Here is a 20,493-nt window from a genome sequence, read left to right on the forward strand (position 1 = left end):
AGGACCCTCAAATATTGCTTGTCTGGCCCGTAGGAATATCCTTCTGCAGATGAGAAAGGGGATTAACAGTCTGCAGAATAGTGTGCTTGCTCCCCCCTTCCCCCCTTCGTTCTTCTCTAACTTCCTCCAAAATCCCAGGTTGAAGCTCACCTTATGGTTTGAAAGGATGAACTTCCATCCTGCTTCTGGTGCAGGGGCGCGTGTTAGTCCAGTTACTTCACTGGTTTTCAGAATGGCGCTGGCAAAATCCACTTGACTTTTCCGAGCGGAACGCCGTAAGTATGAAGATTACAAAAGTTCAAGTGTTGAGCCTCCTTTTCTGTTGCCTTCCTAACCTGTGATCTGTCCTTTATTTCAGGTGCAGAATGAAGGCGATGCGTTGAGGGATTGAATTGCCGATGGTAAACTCAGGTGAGTTAGCGATGGAGGCGATCCCTCTTAATGTCTTTATATTCCTCCAGTAATGTCTTTTGTTCTTTCCCCATAGGGGCCGGGGTGCGGTACCTGCCAACTAAGCGGCGCCGACCCGAAATGAGGAATGGTCCACCAACAGAAGACCGGTAAGTGTTATGGCGGAAAATTAGGCTTTCCTCATATGTTCCTTCTGCTCACCTTTTGTCTCTTCTTCTCTCTCCTAGGCACAGAGATGTGGCGACCGGTGCAGACAGTCGCGGTGGAGCCAGAAGAACTCCCGAGGACAGGTGAGTGAAGCGCGGCGCTGCAGCGAGCAACGCAGTGCTTTTAAATGAGTCTTTTCTCAGGAACAGGAACGCTGGCGTGAATGTTCCGGATGCAGGAAAGAAGTTTGATAAAATTCTTGGTTTTCACCTTTCTCTTCTCTTCTTTCCTCACAGGTGTTCCAGGATCGAGGCGGGCGTGGCTGGAGACCAGATGCAGGAGCAGACACGGTGAGCGTTCAGCTGCTTGGATGCAGAACAATGCGAAGCGTGAGCTACTGTCTGGGCGTGGCTTAAATAGCCCCCAAAGTAGTTCCAGGTAAGTATCCTTCCCCGGCCACGCCCGAGTGGCAAAATAGTCGCGATGAAAAAATAGTCCCTTTCAGGTCTCAGGGAGGCCTGAATCTTGCAGCATGGTCTGCATCAGGTAAGTGCACAAAACACCTTCCTTTATGAGCCTGGCGCCTATGGCGCCAGGACTGATGGCCAACGGCGCCAGGACAGAGTCCAAAGAGCCCCTATAAGGGGCCGCTGGGCTTTTACCCGGCGGCATGATGCCTGCTCCCGGGGGTGCTGGGCCTGGCCTGGTGCTCCGGGGATAGGCATCATGACAAGATCACCCTTGCACCTTTTTGTTAGTTTATAGAATGAGAGACAGAAATAGGTTCTGGAGGAAGTGGCAGGAAAAGACTTAATATTCCTTTTGAGGCAGGGAAACCCCTCTTAGATTTAGGGATAGAGAGGCCTTTTTCCCAACCGTTCTTGATCAATAAAAGTCTATATCCCAAAACATACCTCCTTTGTGTCCGAGCCTTAATACTTGTACCTCATACTAAGGAAATCCACGCGTAAACTATCATGGGTATCTGTAAACGTGGAGTAGAGATAGTATGACAGGACTTCCCTTGTTGACAGCGTTTCTTCCATTTAGAGAAAAATAAAGTGTAATACCCCGGACAAACTGTTAGATGGTTACCTACAAAAAAGCATGTCAATCTAAGAAGATTTACAAGCCTCCGAAATATAGGTGTTTGTTAGGAAACCCCCTTCTCTTTGCAGCTTTCCACCTTCCTTCAATTGACCATGACCTGATTTTGAAGGGGAGTATTTTTACCTCACTACCTTGGGGGAAGAGGGTTAGGGAGAGGTTGTGGATAGATAGGGGGTGGTTAGGGAAACTGGGAAAAGGGTTAGGGTTTCCTTGCAATTGGATGGGTAACAGGGAACATAGGGAAAGCAACATACAAAGATACTAACGTACATTGACTGATAACACCTCTTGATAACTTGACTCAGAGCTACTGCCTTCTTGATTAGAGAGTAGTACCCAATACTTCCTGACCAAACCTACCTCCCTCCTAACATAGCAACAACCCCAACTACTGCCACTGCATACAAAGACAATGCACAACCTTCAGCGTAACATATCTGTACACCACCTTCAGAATGGTGCTCATAAGTCCCTCTTAGCTACCACCTTGATATGTAGGTCATGACAGGCAATATGGCATGTTACACAACAAAAATAAAGACAAGAGCAAGCTGCAATATACAACATAGTCTTTTCCCTCCTTGTCATTGCAATGATAACAGTGGTATGTATTACAAATACGCTTGAAATTAAAGGTTTACACAAGTTCACCAGTCTCCCCCAGTCGGAGAAGTTTTGCGCACTGAAAACGGTGTGCAAAAAGTGTCAATAAGAATTAAACATGCCCATGCAGGTTGTCACAGCATTTCGACTTAGACATCTGTGTGTGCTGTGAGCAGAGTGCAGCAAACGCAAACAGAATGTAGACGTGCACACTCTCTCCCATTAGACGTGCACACTCTCTCCCATAACACTTAACTGAGGCCTCGGGGGGCTCGACAGCACCTCCCCCCGGCATTAGATGGACCCTCGTTGGACAGGCCACCCTATACTGCTCCTTAAAGCACGAAGCGTTCGGAAAGCCTTGCTTAACCGTCCGGTCCGGATTCTGCCAACAAACCTCCTGCGTTCGTGCTCTCTCTCTCCTCAGCCCGTGCCTGCCACGCCACAATCACCAACAGGCAGCACGGGCCACGGAGGAACTTAAGTAGGAATTTTGAACGTGATCCGTCATACTTACTCAAACGGTCCCTGAAATCATGGGAAATGTAGTCTTTTCCCATTCCATACCTCAACGACTATATCCAGCACAGCCCCTCATTTCCAACTTTGAAACCCCTATTTCCTTACATCCTCCTGTGGTTGAGTTCTTACACAGCCTGCTCTGTAAAAACTGAAGTGCACTCTTGCCTCAGGGCCTGGACATCAAAACTCTGTTGCTGCTCTTTGCCAAGAAGAGAAGCCCTGTTGGAGCCTGACTCCTTCAATCCTTTCTCTTAGTTCGGTCCTGTGTGGTGTCACTTCATCTGCTCATCTTCTGTGTTGCATTCTGGTGCTCCTCCAGCGTCATAGTGAAAGCAGGCTCTTGAAGGTCACTGCAATATACGCCTACCAAGGAGAATTTATTATTCCAGCTTGTCTTAAGAAATATCCAAGACTATAACTAGCAGGAATTTCTTTATACGCCGGGTGCTTTTACCGGCCCTGGGTTGCTCTCCTGGGTCTGAGCCCTCAGACATGCTGTGTCTTTCAAAGTCACTGGCTCTTGCAAGGGCCTGGATTAAAGCCCCTAGCTGGCTATCCATTTCTTCTTCTGGAAATCACTGACTTCTGTCAGGATCTCAGCTATAGTCCACAGCAAGCTAGCAACTATATTTTGCTCTCCTGTGTGATGTGTGGCTTTTGCCGGGATCTGAGCTTCAAACCCCAGCAGGCTCTCGGCAATGGGCTATCCACACATTAGGTCTTTTGTCAGGGACTGAGACGGAGATATACCTGTAAACTTTAGTTCCTCGTTTTCAACTCATCTATTCCTGCTTCTATACCAACTCCCTCATACCGTGGTCCCTCCAGCCTTCTTTTATACTGCTTAGCTTAATCTAAATACCTTAATGCCACTGATTGGGCTAGCCATTTCCTCATTAATCTTGGGCCCGGGATTGGCCAATGCATCCCTTTTCCCTCCTATTCCACGTGTTTCCTCCCCAAATGTTAGGGAGACTTTCCTTTTGCAAATCTTTCCCGCTCGCGTGCCCCCCAACACTACTCCTAGCCTTACAGGGAAACTTTTATCCCACACACCACCTGCATTTACTTTTGTTCTGGGGACACTGGACCCTTTTTCTAAAGTTCCAGTGTGGGGAGACCTCTTCCCTTTGTTTTGACTTTAATGCTTTCGTACCGAAGCATCCCCCAACTTATTTGGTGTGCTGCCAGGAAACCCTAGGGTTCCGTTAACCATCTTTGTTTGGATTCACAGGTTAGTACTAAATCTACCAGTATAGGAGTGATCATCTCCTTTTTACGATTTATGTGTTTTACATTTGCAGTACAAGCCATCTTACTTGGAGCTCCGTGGGAACACTTTGTTCTAAGTAGCCTTTTTGCTACTTTCCAGGCATCTTCTGAACAGGTTGGTCGCAGTCGTTCCATTTTTACCCTTTTTGCAAATGCATTAACCCAGGCTGCCTTTTTAGTCACGATAAAGCACTTAAGTGGACCACATACCCTAAATGACCCCTTGTGCGTGTTAAATCCTATTCATAATGGCCTGTCCTTTGCTGGCCATCCTTCTGCCTTGTCAGGTGGGGGGAGGACACCCTTTCTTCATGCACATTGGCAGGGTTCTTTCAAGATGCCTGCAAAGGCTCTACTTTGTGTATCTATTGACAGGAAGTGAGGCTGGGAGCTGACTGCCACTTCTGCACGTTGCTGCAGGGACTTGTAAATTGCTGGGTAGATTCTAGGAGGCTGGCTATCCACTACTGGACAGCAATCTCCCAAGTATGAATGTATCAAGAGTCCTTATCTGCGGGCTGGAGTCGCCCCAGCACAGATTCTGGATATAAGTAGATGAGTTGGACCCTGGAACCAAGTTGATCATTTGAGCTGAAGAAAATCTGAAGACAACAGAAGGACAAATGACAACTGCTGCAGAAACCAGCATCGGCTCAGCCAATATCACTGTGTTGCGAACCTCGACCTTCCAATTGTCATGCAAGAACTCTGCGAGGTGCATTCCTCCCTCTGACTAGTGGGTCCAACTAGTCACCTGTCCTGCTAAAGGTCCATCACCTGTTTGCAGTCATAGGAATGCACATCTTTGCATTTTGTCTGCAAAGCCCAGATCAGTTGTTCATCGTTGAAAAGACTTCTGTCTGGCCAATCGTCTCAAACTCAATGTAGGCTTTGCTGGGAATATGCAAATCTACTCTGCTGCCCTCCACCAGGAGACAGGCCTACTGTAAGTCCGAAGACCTGTCACAGAGTTCCTCTTGACTCCGTTTAGGGTCAATGCAAAATGTTCATCCATTAACATCTTCGTCATAAGTTGTGGGACCGAATCTGGGTATTCCCCTATAGTCTGAAGTCTTCAGCGGAACTTCGAGACAGCCGATGTTAATCGTCCCTAAACCTGCAACCAGACGATCCTGCATGGCGACAATGTTGCGGTATGTCTTCCCTAGCCAATTACTGTTGCCTGGGACTGTTTTTAACATTTTAGAGGTTTGGGGATATGAAGCCACTTATACCTCTTGAACTCCCTGCCTCCCCATTGGGTTTTCATTGGGCTATAAATCCTACTTACCGTAGCGCCATCTTGGGCTTTCCCGGGACAGTGGAATTCGGTTCAATACTTCTATGGGTCAGTCTTTGGAACCCCTGGGGGTAGCTCTCCTCCTCTGAATGGAAACAGACTTTAAACCTGTTAAGTCTCTATTTTGCATATTGCTTTTGCCCGGCACTCACCAAGTTCAGTACTTTTCCTGCACTACCTGAGTGTATCCACCTGGACTACTGTCCTCTTTCCTCAGGAACCTTGTGGCACAACTAAAGGACTACCAAAGATTTGGTGCAGGCTTGGGTTGCACTTCTGAGGTTTTAGAATAGGGTACCAAGTGCCTTATAATTAAAAGGCCTATGTCTTCATGTGTGCTTTACATCTGTTTTCCCTACTTTGGTGAATACATTTTGTTATTTGAATAACTGCTTGTCATTCTAACATACTGTGTAAACCATAGGGGGCTACTTAAGTATTTTTATTTACCTTGAAATATTTAGTGTGCCTTAGTGTAGTACTGTAATAAATATAGCTCTTTCTATACCTTACATTATTAGTTCTGCTAAGTATTAACTGTACTACACAATTGTGCCACCTTCCTCCTTAGTTCAGCCTTGTAGCTTGGTCAACACTAGAGTGGCATTGCACACAAGGGGTTGTGAATAACCTTGTTAACCCTGGGTTGGAATTTCTAAGTCCTACCAATCATCATCACCTCCATGTGTTATTTGTATTTTATTGTTTATATAGCGCTTTAAGCCAAAGCGCTTTACAGTTTAACAACACGGGAACATTAAACATATAACATATACTGTCATTGCTTCTATATGAGACAAACCAGAAAAACAGCATGTGGAAAAATTTGCATTTGAGGAGGAAGAAGAATGGAGGGGAGGGGACGGAATAAAAGGAAGAAAGCGTAGGGAGTGGTGGGAGTTAGGAGGGAGGATGGAGTTATGGCGTCCACTCAGCATACTTTTCAGTAAATTATGCGATTTGCATTGGGTGCATGGGCTGAGGGCATATGTATTCTCTGAGCCATCTTGAAGTCGGGTAGAACAGACATAGCACCAGTGTGTCTCTGCAACTCTGCTCCCTGTGCGTGTGGTAAACTGTTCTCTCCTAACTATGTACAGAGGCAGTTTGCGAGTCCCACGGTCTCCCACATCTCCATTCTTAATGGCTAGTATTTTTGTTCTGATCAATCAGCGCGATCACAAGCCGCTTTCACCTGCAGTGTGTGGTCGCCACGCTCAGCGTTTTCTTGAGGATGCCATATGCAACCTGATGGCATGATGCCTTAACATTCTTGCACTGCCTTAGTTTGAAGGCTGCATCCTCTAGGGAAACCCTTTGGCCAAGGAGGTTGGGGAGGGAAGGCATACTCTGGGGGATCCTTCATGTACAGCCTCAACGGCATGGATCTCAAAGTGGGCGGCTTCCTCCGATCCTCGAAATGTCCTTCTCCCCAACCAGGATCATACATCCGAATTTGTGACAGTGGCTTAATCGATATGCTTAGTAGAAGATGAAAAGTAGGAATATGAGCAGGTTAGAAAGGGGTGCTCAGTCCACTGCAGTAAGATGCAGTGGACACACAAAGCTACAGTCATCACCCTGTGCAATACTCACATCAGAACCCCACCACAGTGGGAGAATCACAATGGACCCCCTCGAGAACATATCTGCGATGCCCCCCTACCCATGAGCAAACACCATATTAAACTTGCACACAGAGGGAAGCACCACAGCGCAGATACAACAGGTGAACCCCACCAAAGGTAAGCCATCCTTGTGTAAATATTGAATAACATGATCCCTCTCAGCTACGGAATGCAATCATTCAACTGACCCACAAAGACCAGACATCACCATGTACTACCTGAGGGCAGGTCTTCTACTTCTGAGATTACAGTTCACCTTTTAGGAGTACAATATTAGAGCAAACACAACGCTCACAGATAACCACACCCTGGAGCAAGCAACACAGTGCAAGCACCACAACCGGCCCCACCCAGGAGCAAATATTGCTAGGAATTGTTACTGACATTCTAGCACGAATATGATACATGTTTTGATTCCTGTTTCTCTGGACCTTTTCCTGTTTATTGCCCTTTATGTTCTCTGTGTTCCTAGTTTTGACATATCATTGTAGAAGAGTGTTTTTTCGTACCCTGAGGTGACTTTGCAATTTATTCCAAACTTATACAACTTTGATTACAAAATATATATATAAACAGTTGTACTTTGATCTGACATCACCACAATGGTAAACCACTTAATGATCAAAATTAGATTTAAGGGGCAAAATCAACAGCTAGCAAAGAACAGTGCATGTTCAGTTTGTGTTCAATTTTGAAAGAATATGATGGAACTGGATAGCATTCAAGTTGATACTTTTCAGTTCAGTGGAATGTGTAGGTGTCTGTTTCAAGCAAATATTCCTACATCAGCATTGTTCATTGTCATTTAGCCTAGCTGGCCTTGAGATTAATTTATGTAAAAACAGAACCAGGCACTTTTCGACAACAATCTCAAACTTTGGCACCACACTAAAAATATGATTCCATCAAAGGATACTGTTGGATTTCAGATCCCGGTGGATTATGTTCTTTGCATGAAGGTAACTGAGGAAGAGAGATACACAATTGTGTCATAACCTATGGGCGAAGGCATGAAACAACTGAAAGCAGGTCCACCACCTGTGAAAGACATTTTGCTCTTTTTTAGAGAAACACATTAAAACACAGAATACCCATTTGGTTGGCAATGTGTACAAAAAAAGTAGGTAAGGTGCACATTGGTGGTAAGGTGAAGGGAAATGAGGCGGCTCACCCATATTAAAACAGGAGGTTCATTTGCCATCTCCACTCACTCGCTGTTATTTTGTATTACACTGTGAGCCCCCCAACCAGACCTTAACAGATGCCCTAATGTGAATGTACAGTAAGGTCACACTCAGAAATCACATTGACATATTTTTCTTACTCTTAACAAATCTGGATAACAGACTCACCTGCTGTGTGCTATCAACTAAGCCCCTTACACAGCAAAGTACCTCATTTTAGGGGCAAATACTGATGCTAAGACTACAGGTATGAACATTCCTTTGAACTTACATAGCACATGGCCAGGTAACAAGAAAATCTGCATAAAGGTGAAAGTGGCACTGAAGTAGGGCTTGTATCGGAACGTCTGACCACTGTGTTAATTGCGGCAAGCATGAGAAGTACCTTGCCTTGTAGGTCAAAACCTACTCAGCAATTGCAGGGAAAGGGCTCCTTTTGAGTGACATCTGGTCACATACTACTTGACCACACCACTGGACAATCTCTGCCAGAAGTGGCGCTAATGTAGAGGCACAAGGTGCAGTGTAACACTGTTACAATGCCGCACTGTGGGACCAGAATCAATCTCCCTGGTTGAAAGGAATTCACATTAGTGTTGTCTTTCTGGAATACATGGACAGTATGACAAGTTCGCCAATAACATTCAGAGGAGGAGTAACAAGCTAAATGCATCAGACTTTTGAACATGCTCACAGGGTGACTGAAGATGGGGTAGTTATAGCTGCCAAGTTTCCCAGTTCCATGCTGAATCTTTGAGCCAGTCCTGGGTTTATTTCTTTCACTGCATGCTGGGATTTGTAGGCCTACGCTTGCAATGGAAAAAAAGAAACTACAAGTTCCAGAATGCAATTGGAAGCAAAAATATGAAATGCTCAAGGTGTCACGCATGGAACTGGGAAACATGGTAGAGAGAGGTAAGGCAGACTTAAACTAAGTACAGGAAAGTATGCAACATAAGAAATGGCCCACTAGCAAAGTATAATGTCCTATACCCAACATAAAATGGTTCTGGCCAAGGAACATGGGAGAAAGATAGACAAACAAGGGTACAGCTTGACAAGAAAACAATCGTGGAATTCTTGCTCTTCTCCAATCTCTTATATATAACTTATCTTGCATTTTGTTTTTTTATTACTTGTGTATAATCAAATTAGATTTTTACAAGATCTGTAAAACATAAAAGCAAGTTTCCAAAATTTTCAAATTTTCACAGTTTCAAAGTTTCAAAGTTGCAAAGGTTCACAGTTTTCGTCGAGTTCGTGTGAGACGGACAAGAAATTCCCAAGAAAGTCAGTCAGTTCAAGGGGGCGCCTTCTGCCCTTTTTCTGCGGTCTTTGATCTTTTCCATGGCATTTTCCATGATCTTTACCATGGCTATGATCCATCTCGTTTTTTTCCCCAGAGATCAGGCGGGTCCACCAAACCTCTTCCTCGAAGAGTTTCAAATCTTCGAAGAGCGGTTTCAGATAGGCTGTTTTCACCTGTCTCATTTCCAGACAGGTCAGCAGCAAATGTCTTAGCGTTTCGGGTTGGTTCCGGCCTACGCATAGTCTACAGATGTTCGAACAGGAGATTGATCTGATAGCCAAAATTTCATCCGTTGGCAGCAAGTTTAAGCGGGCTCTCATAAAAGTCTTTCTCAAAGATTTATCTGGAAATTTGGCACAATATGCCAAGGGGACTTTCAGTTTATCATCGGTAGGTGTTTTAGCAGTTTGTTTGATGTTGCACCTTCGTTGGTTTTGATCCAATCCAGATTTTCCAGTTTTACTTTCACTCTTTGTGGATTGCGGATCAAATCTTCCTCTGCGCAGACTATCATTCAGTTCATTTTTTCAAGCTGCCACCCATAAGTTTAGCGCAGCACAATGAGTGCTTTTGATTTCCTCCACAATCATCTGGTATTCTGGAAGACTGTCGGACAACATGGTTTTCCTAAGAGCTGAATGCTACTTAGTTTGACGGTTGATGTCAGAGACAAAAGACCCAGTTCACATTTGATTGTTGTGATCGAGGTCGAGTTCGGTAAACCAATGACGGCTTTCCATAGGTGGCCTTCCAATTTTGGCCATAGTGAGACAGGTATGTTTAAGGTTGCGTCCATCCCGTATACAAGGGAGGGAAACACTTTTGCCTTGTAGAATTGGATTGCTGGCAATAGTGAGAATTTTCCATATTTTTTATCGATTTTTCTGGTTTGTGCCCTTAAGTTTCTGATTTTATCCCACAGTGCCTGTTGCATTTTAACTTCTTTTGTAGAACTGTCAAGCATGACTCCCAAGTATTTGAAATCGGTAACTATCTCGATTTTGATGTTGTCTAAAGACCAATAAGGGATCTTGTTTTGTTTCTCCGGATATGTTTCCAAAATAAGAATTTTCATCTTCGACTTGTTTATTTCGAGGTTGTTGTCTTCTATATATTGAGCGAGATTATTCAGCTGTCGCTGAAGACCAATATGGGTTTAGTCCAGCAGTATCAAGTCGTCCCCGTAGAGGATGCTGGAGACAGCAAAGTTTGCCTATTTTTGGTGGAAATGATCAGATCTTATTTTCTATCTCTTTATAATCGCCCAAAAAGGCAATGAACAGGGCAGGAGCTAAGGGACAGACAGCCCTGTTTAACTCCACGTTCTGATGGAATTTCTTCGGACAAGCGGCCTTGCTGGGTCAAACGCACTCGTAATTTGGTGTTCGTGTGTAAAGCCTTTACGGGTTCCAAGATCGACACAGGACAGTTCAAGGCTTTCAACTTGGACCAAAGTTTTTGTCTGTCTACTTTGTCAAAAGCCCGAGAAATCGACAAAGGCTAAAAACACTCTAGGGGCACCAGTTCTGATGTTACTTTTAAAGATGTTTAATAGCAAGGTGTTTACCGATGTCCCCACACATTTCTGTAAACCTGTTTGAAATGGATCGTTACTGGGCGAAGCTCTTGCCCATTTCTGGAATTTAGCAAGCAGTAGAGTCACAAAGATCTTTCTAATAATGTCTAAAAGTGCAACTGGGCGTTAACTCGCCAAATCTTCTCAATTACTCTTTTTAAAGATTGGGACAACCACTGCTTGGGACCAAGAGCTTGGAATTTCTTTTGCTTTCACACACTGGCCGAAAATTTTACAAATGGAGATTGACCATTCTTCTGGATGTTGTTTTAAGTCAATATTGGTCAGGCCATCGGGACCTGGCGCTCTTGAGGATTTATCTTGCATTGGATGCAAATTGACTGAAATAATAAGCGATTCCTAATGGAGCACCAGGAAAGTGAGAACATGTTTGGGTTGATGGAAGACAACCAACTTGTCAAAAGGAAGGATTACTTATTTTCTTCAAACAATCTATAAGTTGAAATACATCACTCAGAGAACCGTTTCATTTATAAAGACTTGCAATTAATAACTTTAGCAACACAGTTATTTTGCTTGCATTCCCCTATATCATCGAATGTTTACGATGAGGACATTAATTATAAAGCCTGTATTCCTTCCAGAAATTCTCCCCAAATAAATGAAGTTAATTAAAGGTGACAAGATTTCAGCCTTCTCGTGCAAAGCCCTAAATTAAGCTAATGGTATCTAGTTAGCCCTTGCAAACTTCCAAAATCCCACAGTGAAACAGGGATAGAAGTTGTGGATGGGGAACAGAGTGTCATAATATGGAGTTTGATCATATTTATTTTTGGTGTTTCATAAAGCACCATCACGTACAACATGATACTTCTTAACGAGGAATACAAACAGAACAAGAGGTTATAAATTAATGCAACCACGAGGAAAAGAATAGAATAGGGTGCACACAAAGTGTGGTAAGCCAGACATAGGAGACCAGCAAGAAGACATGATTTTAACCTCTCAATTTTATTAAAGGAAATAATGTCTCTCCTGTCCCTGCTGCTATAATTATGGTTTCCCTAATCTTAAAAACAAAACAAAAAAACTAGTGCTTGTCAGGGTGTCTGACAGAAATTAAATCCTCTGTCCAAACCTAAGCTAACCTATCATCTGTCTCTTACCACTAATGAAAAAACAACATTAACTTAGCCTAGGCAATATTGCTCCTCCTTTGCACGGCTAGTGATGGCTGGTTTCTGACCACCACTCAAAGTGGTATTGGTCTTCTCCAAGGCCCTCGACCTGCCGGTGCAGTTCAAAAGTGTCTTTAAGGCTCTCGGTCTTCCTGGTGGAAATCGGTCCAGGCCGCCACGCAAATGTTATCAGTGCAAACATTTCAAGTCTCAATTCGGTCAATCGATTATGTAAGTGTGCCCCTTGTCAGAGACAAATGGCTTTGTGAGTTGGTCTTGACTTTACTTTTTTTAACTGACTATGTATTTTGCCCCGGCTTGAGGTCTCTTGGACTTCGTTATGTCTTAGGTGATTTCCTTGTTCACTCCTGTTGAGTATTTCACTCCCTTTTTGGTTACTTTGTGTTTTAGACTGGCGTGTGCCTTCCTGGCTCTTCAGCTCTGCTTAAGTTATTGACTCTCTCACCTCCTCGTGGAGTGTCTTGATTTCTAGCCCAGAGTGGGCTAGGTGCATTCTTAGCCCTTCTATGATTATTCTTGCATTCACTCCCTTGTGAACTACCTTGGTGTTCTGCCTGGCATGGGATCAGCCCTTCTGGGATTGTTACAGCGTTAACCCCCAGCGTGGGGTTGGTGGCTTCTCAGGCCTTCTCGGATCATCACCGTTTTCACCCCTCGTGAGGTATATGAGTGCTCAGCCCAGCGTGGGCTATGCAGCATCTCAAGCTGTCTAGGATTGTCAATGCTTTCACCACCTTGAGGGGTGTCGCTTTGCCTCATCGCCCTTCTCTCTCTCCTCTGTGTCAGCCGCATACCTGGTTCTTAGCAGTGGTGCTCACCAGGGGAGGCAGCTTCTCTGTTCAGTGCAGAACTTCAGTGTTGGGCCTGACTGAAGCTGGTATGCTGCTTCTCTGGCAGCTTCCTCTATCCTTTTCTCTGAGACTCTGAGCTACTCGACACAGCAGCATTCCTAGGTCTTCTCTGGTCCTCAGCCCACCAAGCCGTCTGTGTGGCTCTGCCTCCAGGTTATTCCTAGAAGGGAGCACTCCTGTCCTCTGCACACCTGAGCAGGCTTCTGTCTCTCGTTCTCAGGCTGGATCTCTGTCTATCTCTTTGTATGGGCCTCGGGACCTTTATGTTCTCCCCTGGAATGAGATGGGAGGCTCCACTGGTTCTATTCTTCAAGTGTGGATGATAACAAACCCCACTCAGACACCACACCAACCACCTTTAAAGGGCGCTGTGTGCAATTGTATTGCCCAACTTCCATATAGCCAACCAACACTTGGGTTCTGTGTTAAAGGGAAATTGAGTAAAAACCTGACTTGTGTATTCCTTGTCCCCTAAGGGAGGTTACCAATGTGATCCTGCTTGCTCTTCCACACAGGGGTGTTACGTAAGCAGGCGCCCCTCCAAAGTCCCAAAGGGGTTAGCTTTTCCTTGGGGAGAAGGGACAAATTCCCTGGATTCGTCGCAAAAGACAATTCATGAGATATGGTAGTGCAAAAGATAAAAGGATTGAGCACAGTATTAAAGCTTCAGGAACACATTTTGTAACAACAGGGGTTCATGACTACAAAGACTCTCTGGTTCAATCATGTATGCACTGTCCTAAAGGGATTTGGACCAGGAACTACACCAAGATTCAAATGGCCTGTTTCAACTGGTTTATTAGGGCTACGGAACAAGGTACTTACCTGTAACTCCAGTTCTGCATCATAGGTCTTACATGGATTCACATTGTCATCAGGCTAGGAATCTTCTGTAATATTAAAGCAGTTTCCCTTTTAAAGTAAAACACTGCTTGCCGCTTCTATAGCCTATTGCTGTCACTTTGGATCATACTGCCCCAGCCATTGAGATTCGTCCCCCTAAGCTCCACCCCTGGTGGCCATCTTCAGATTTGGTTGCGCACCTAACGTGGTAGTATGAACTAAGAAGAGCCAGAGAGGGGAAGGAAGGAAGATTTGCATGTGAATCCATGTAATACCTATGCTGGAGCACAGGAGTCACAGGTAAGTAATTTGTTCCTTCTCCAGCATGGGGTCGTACATGGATTTACATGCTCAAGCTTACAGCATAGGGTCTTACTTGGATTCACATGCTCAAGCTTAGGAGTCTTTTGAAACCGCTTGGCGTGTCTCACATAGTACTTTAATGCACGTGAAACATCCAGGGAATGCAACGCTCTCACTGCCGGGGAAGATGGGTCAGCAAAGAAAACCGGCAAGACCAAAGCTTCAAGTGAACGTCAGATTGAACCTTGGGCATAAAGGATGGATGAGTGCGCAAAACCACCTTGGAAAGATGGAATGGCAAGTAGAGGTTTACATGAGCAAGCCCGAATTTTCCCAACACCCCTGGCTGAACTACTAGGAAGGCCGTCTTCCATGACAGGAACTTCAAAGATGACCGACGCATTGGTTCAAAAGGTGGAGCCATTAGCTTTGATAAAGCCACATTGAGTTCCCATGCCGGAACTGGGGCCTTAACTGGAGGGAACTTCCTGAAGAGGCCCTTGAGGAATTCCTTCACAAGTATGTCAGACCACAGGGATAGCTTGCCAGGAGACCAAGTATACCGGCATATGACGGTCAGATGCACCTTGATAGATGCATGGGCTAGCGTGGACTTATCAAGCAGGAGCAGATAAGGCAGAAGCTGCGGGCCTGTAACTCACAGTGGAGAAATCCTTTGCGAATGGCATCACACTTTAAAGCATTGCCACTTGTGCTTATTGCAGGAAAGCGTTGATGGCGCTCTGTCTGTTGCTAGAATGTACTTGCATTTTGGGGAAATTTGGGGCCGTGGTGTAGGAGTGACTCTCCTTCCTTGGAGAGGTCGTCTGGAAGAGGAGGTAGTTTGATGGCTGGAGCCACCGACAGACGGAGAAGGTTTCGATACCAGATCTGTCTGGGTCACGCTGGTGCAATGAGGATCTTCTTGCAGTGGAACTTTCTGAGTGGATTGATCACATGTAGCAGCAGGAGGATTGGTTGAAATGCATATAGGAACAGGCCCTCCCAAGGAAATGAGAAGGAATCTCCTAGACTCCTGGTCTGAGGACACCTGCTGGTAAAATTCTAGCATTTGGAGTCTGCTGCCGTGGCAAAAAGGTCAATTCGAGGGTCACCCCACTTGCTGAAGAGAAGCGATACTTGGGTCTGCTGGAGTTCACACTCCTGGCAGCACCATAGCTCCCTGCTGTGTGAGTCTGCGATGGTGTTGTGTATGCCTGCCAGATGAAAGAGAATGAGAAACATCTGCTGAGCGATGGCCCAGTCCCACAGGTTCTGCGCCTCCCAAGAGAGAATGGGAGAGCGAGTCCCCCTTTTTTCTCATGTAAAACGTAGTGGCTGTGTTGTCTGTGAAGACACGGACCACCCTCCCCTGGAGCCGAGACTTGAAGGACTTCAGGGCCCAGAAGACTGCCCGAAGTTCTAGGATGTTGATATGCAACTCCTTCTCTTACGGAAGCCTGAGGCCCCTGGTATACAGCTGGCCCATGTGGGCGTTCCAACCTTTCAGTGAATCGTCGGTAGTGACTGTCGCCAGATGAGCAAGTGTCTGAGCGTGTTGCGAGAGATGAGGGCCAATGGACCACCAATGCGAAGCTTGATGGAAGGGCATTTTGAGGTTGATCCCATCATTCCATGAGCCTGTGATTTGTTTTCATCTGCCATGCAGAAACTCTTGAAGGAGTCTCATCTGTAGTCTGCAAAAGGACACCAGATGGATGTACAAGGACATCATCCCTAGCAGGGACTTGATTGATCGGACTGTTGCAACGTGGGCTGCCGTTAGCCATTGGACCTTTCCCAGGATGGCCTTTATCCTGTCCTCCGAAGGAGTCGCCAGACACGATAGTGTGTTGTGGCGGAACCCTAGGAATAGTGTGTTGAGATGGTAGGATGCAGACTTTCAGATAGTTTATCGAGAATCCCAGATAAGTTGGGGAATGGATGGTCTCTGCAGTGTTGTGTGCTGGAATGCCAGCGGGTGAGAACGGGATCGAAACAACCAATCTTCTAGGTACTGATAGAAGTAGATGCCCTTGAGACGCAGGTGCACCACTACTGGGGCCAAGCACTTAGGGCCGATTTTAGGCTGAATGGTGGGGCTTTGAACCGGTAATTTCTTCCCTGAATAACAAAATGCAGGAACATCAGGTGGTTGCGATAAATGACTATGACTAAGCATCCTCCAACTCGAGGGTCGGAAGGAAATCTCCTTCCAGTTGGCCGAGCACATACTGCAACGTGACCATCCTGACTTTTTGGGACTTGAGAAATTTGTTTTGGTGTCATAAGTCTAGAATGAGTCTCCAGCCTCCTGACTTTTCTAGCACCACAAAGTATCTAGTGTACACTCCAGATGCGCTGGAGGTGCAGTGAGTCTGGTTCTATTACCCCTTTTCTTTAACATGGCTTGAACCTCCTTTAGCAACTGTGCTAGGTGCTGTACATGTCGGGAGATCGGAGGAATGCTGAAATTCAAGGGTATGTGCCTGTTGGATGACATCAAGCACCCATTTGTCTGTGGAGATGTCGCGCCACTGGTTGACAAATTGAGATAAACGTCCTCCTACCGGGGTGCTGCTGTGAGCGCGCAGGCCCTGGGCTGGGGCAGGCTTGCTTTGGTATCTGCTTTCTGGATGCTGCAGTGAGATAACGCTGGGTTCCGCCTCTGGCGGCTTGAGAGAGCCCCTATAAGCCACATGGGTGTTTAAATGGGAGGGCTGACAATAGTGTGAGGTGAACTCTTGAGGACCTCAAGACATTCCCTTTAGAGGATCAAAAGGACCAGCTGCTCTGTTGGGTGTTGCCGACTGCCTTTCCGAAAAATTCACCATTGAATGGCATGTCCACCACTGTTGTCTGTACATCCGGGCAGAAGTTAGATAGCTACCTCTCCCTCGTGGAACAAGGATAGTGCTTCAGCCTTCTTGTAGTCCGAGAGGAAGTCAAGGATGGGGCCCAACTTATAACAAAGCTCTCTGTCATATCTTCAGAGAATGGCTAATGCGCTGGCGACTTTGATCGTAGACCCTGGAGTTGTGATGATGCGCTTCTCAGTCCCATCCAGCTTCTTACCCTCCTGATTATGAGTGACCATAGAAGAGGAAGATCAGTTAGAGGACCTTTATCTAGCTGCGGCTGGTGAAGTTTGAGATCTGAGGAACTTCAGGGCTGTGTCAGAGACCCGGTACTTTTTCTCCAAGCAGTCCTTTTTTGAAAGGGCTATTTTAGGGGTTTTCATGACCAACAGGCCATCTTCCCAAACATCATCCATAAGGGGAACCGAAACAATAGTCTTCCTGAAAGACTCTCGCTGATTCAAAAGGGAAGACTTCCTTCTTCTCTTCAGGAATGAGGTTAAACAGCTTAGCAGCCTGCTAGATCATTGTATGAAACAAACTGATCTCATCTAGCAGAGATTCCCAGGAGGGCATCTCGACGACAAGAGACCCCCCCCCCTTCTGCAGGAACATAGTTCTCAAACTCATCAGTCCCCTGTGTATCCTGGGTCATGATCGCGTATCAGTGTCTTTCTGAGCTGGCTCTTCCATCACAGGAGGAAGTGCAACCGGCAACTGTTGAGGGGCAGCCGGGCTGGATGAGAAGGAGTCAGCTTGTCCGGGGAAGGAATTAGAGGACTCTATGCTAGAGCAACTATAGGTGTTGCTGGCAGATGCTGCTGGATTTCTGACAATGTGTGGAGAGTGGTTAAAATGTCCATGGACATATCTAGGCACTGTAGGAGCACGCGCCGGGTCATGAGGCCAAGGGCTAGTAGACCGAGCTGGCTGTCGAGATGGCTGAGCCCTTTGCTGAGGCACTGCAAAAAGGTATCAGGATCTCCCTGAGCGCCTTTGTGGTCAGAGTAGAATCCATCTGGTAGGTCCTCTTCCAGGCAGGGCCATGCTGGGAGTGGTAGTTGTAGTCGTGGAGGTGGTGACTGTGGTGGATGATCCCATCGAGGTGGCAGTCTTTGTATACAAATTAATTGACAGGATCATCATCGACGGAAGACCAGTCTTCGTGGACAAAGTCGGTCTGGGTAAATGAGGCCGTCGACTATGTAGCTTTTGACTGGTCCCTCAATGAGGTTCCGATGACAGGGGTTGGCAATGGTGAAACCGCCGACGGGTCCCTTGACAGGGCCTGTGATGACAAAGCTTTATACGCAGTGACAGAAGACTATTTCTCACAAAAATAGAAACGTTATAGATATTTCGAGAAGATGGCCACCAGGGGCGGAGCTTAGGAGGACAAATGTCATTAGCTGGGGAAGTATGACCCAAAGTGACAGCAAAAGGCTATAGAAGCGACAAGCAGTTTTTAGCTTCAAAGCAAAACTGCTTTAATATTACCAAGGATTCCCAGCCTGATGACAGGGAATATTCATGAGCACGTGAATCCATTAAGACCCTATGCTGGAGAAAGTACATACTATCGTCCAAACAAATGAAAAATTGGACTTTGACAAATAAGTCAGGATGTCCCAATTTCCCATGCCTGGATAGCCTCACTGGCCATCTTGCCATTGGCCAAGGTCCTTTCAAGTGTTCTTAGTGTCCAAAAGGAGTTTGCTGCACCCTTTCCAGTCTTTCTTGCATTGCAGGTTTTAGGATTCCTGAACCCTTTCTTTGTGCACTAACTAGTTGTGGGTTTACATCTTCCAACCAGTTGGGAAGGGCAGAGTTTTATCAGAGAGATGTAGAAAGAGATGGAGAGGAGTCCCTGTTCGTCCTTATGGTAGGTCCCTTCTGCTTCTTTTCCTTCTGCCTCTACTCCTAACTTACTCTCCCTGCCCAACTCTTGTTCCTCCTCCCACCTTCATGGCCTGCCTACGGTCGCCCTGGCCTGCTGGAACCTTACTAGGTTGTAGTGGTTAGCCAGTATCTTCTAAGGATCACTGTAATTAGCTTCCTGTTCCAAATGTTTTGCACGGTCAATCCTGCCTGCTTTCTCTTGGTGGTTATTTTCAACGGACTCACAATTTCCTCATCCCAAGGTTGCCCTCCCAGCGCCTCCTGAGGGTAGACTTCCTCTTTTACACCTTTTGCCAAAACCACTTCCTTTAGAATTCTACCTCTCCTTTCAGATGTGTACTCCTCCTTAACAAAGACTAGCAGCTCCTCAATACTACCGTCACCTCCTGATGCTACCAACTACTCAGTGCCACCTTCACTTTCTGATGTTACCACCACCTCCTCCGGAGAACACCTTCCACCACCTGATGTTACCAGCTCTGACTCAGCACTATTTACACCTCCAAAACCTTGCTCACCAGCTTTTTTCTACTACTGTTGTTTTTCCAAAATCGCCCGCCTCTCCAGCATTTGCACTCTCCAATCGTCTATGCTAGCCAACCACCTCCAAATGCAAATCTCCATTGCCAAAAGGCTCACACTGACTGGCACTGTTGGGTGTTATAGGGCTTTGTTTTGTTCACTTCCCCTCTGCTGTGCTCTTTTTGGGGGTCTGCACCTGTGTTCTGAAATTGGTGCAGGGCTGCTTTTCCCACGTTCACCGGAACTTATTTTGGATTTAGCGGCTGGACCAACCCTTTATCTGACTTGGCCACTATCTTGGCATCCACTTGTCCCTTCTTGTTACTGCATAGCACTACCGGGGAAGGACACAGAAGAAAAAGTTACTTACCAACTGGTAACGTTCTTTTTCGACTGGATGTTCCTCCAACGTATTCCACATCTTGGACATGTAATGTCCACAGCTGCGCACTTCCGAAACTTTTTCGGCAGAGGGCGTCCTGCGTCAATGGCATCGAGTCAATGTCCCTCGAAGGCATCAGTCGAGTGTGACGTCACAGGATGTTATAGATAGGAAGCACGGCGCCCGTAGTCTCAGTTTAAGTTTTTTCCCTCAAAACGTGTGGCACCAATCTCATGCATTCTTGACTGCACTTAGCCTTGCGGAAACGGAAGCTTCAATCGCATAGGAAATTCTCATTACGGGCAGGCTGGGAGGGCGATGTGGAATACGTTGGAGGAACATCTAGTCGAAAGAACGTTACCAGTTGGTAAGTAACTTGTTCTTCGAATGGATTGTGTCCTCCAACGTATTCCACATCTTTGACAGACTCCCAAAGCAGTACCAGTAAATGGAGGAGAGAAAAAGAATTTAGAGTATCCAATCAGATTGCGGAATAAAGAACCGCCTTACCAAAGGCCATATCCTGACCATGGATTGTATCCAGGGAGTAATGTTTAACGAAGGTGTGGATAGAAGCCCATGTGGCTGCATCACAAATGTTCCTAATAGGAAC

At 46.0% G+C, this 20,493-nt stretch overlaps 1 protein-coding gene across 3 annotated transcripts in view; it reads right to left on the minus strand.

The window, feature by feature from the left end:
• Positions 1–20,493, minus strand: part of ARAF (A-Raf proto-oncogene, serine/threonine kinase) — a 1,000,066-nt gene that overhangs the window by 214,863 nt on the left and 764,710 nt on the right. For all 3 annotated transcript variants that reach the window (XM_069647431.1, XM_069647429.1, XM_069647432.1), the window contains exon 12: positions 7,910–7,956. In XM_069647431.1, the coding sequence (XP_069503532.1) occupies positions 7,910–7,956 (47 nt within the window). The remainder of the gene's footprint in view (positions 1–7,909; positions 7,957–20,493) is intronic.

This window comes from Ambystoma mexicanum, chromosome 2q (genome assembly GCF_040938575.1).
Source record: "Ambystoma mexicanum isolate Mex_15411 chromosome 2q, UKY_AmexF1_1, whole genome shotgun sequence".
In the NCBI taxonomy this organism is placed as follows: Eukaryota; Metazoa; Chordata; class Amphibia; order Caudata; family Ambystomatidae; genus Ambystoma; species Ambystoma mexicanum.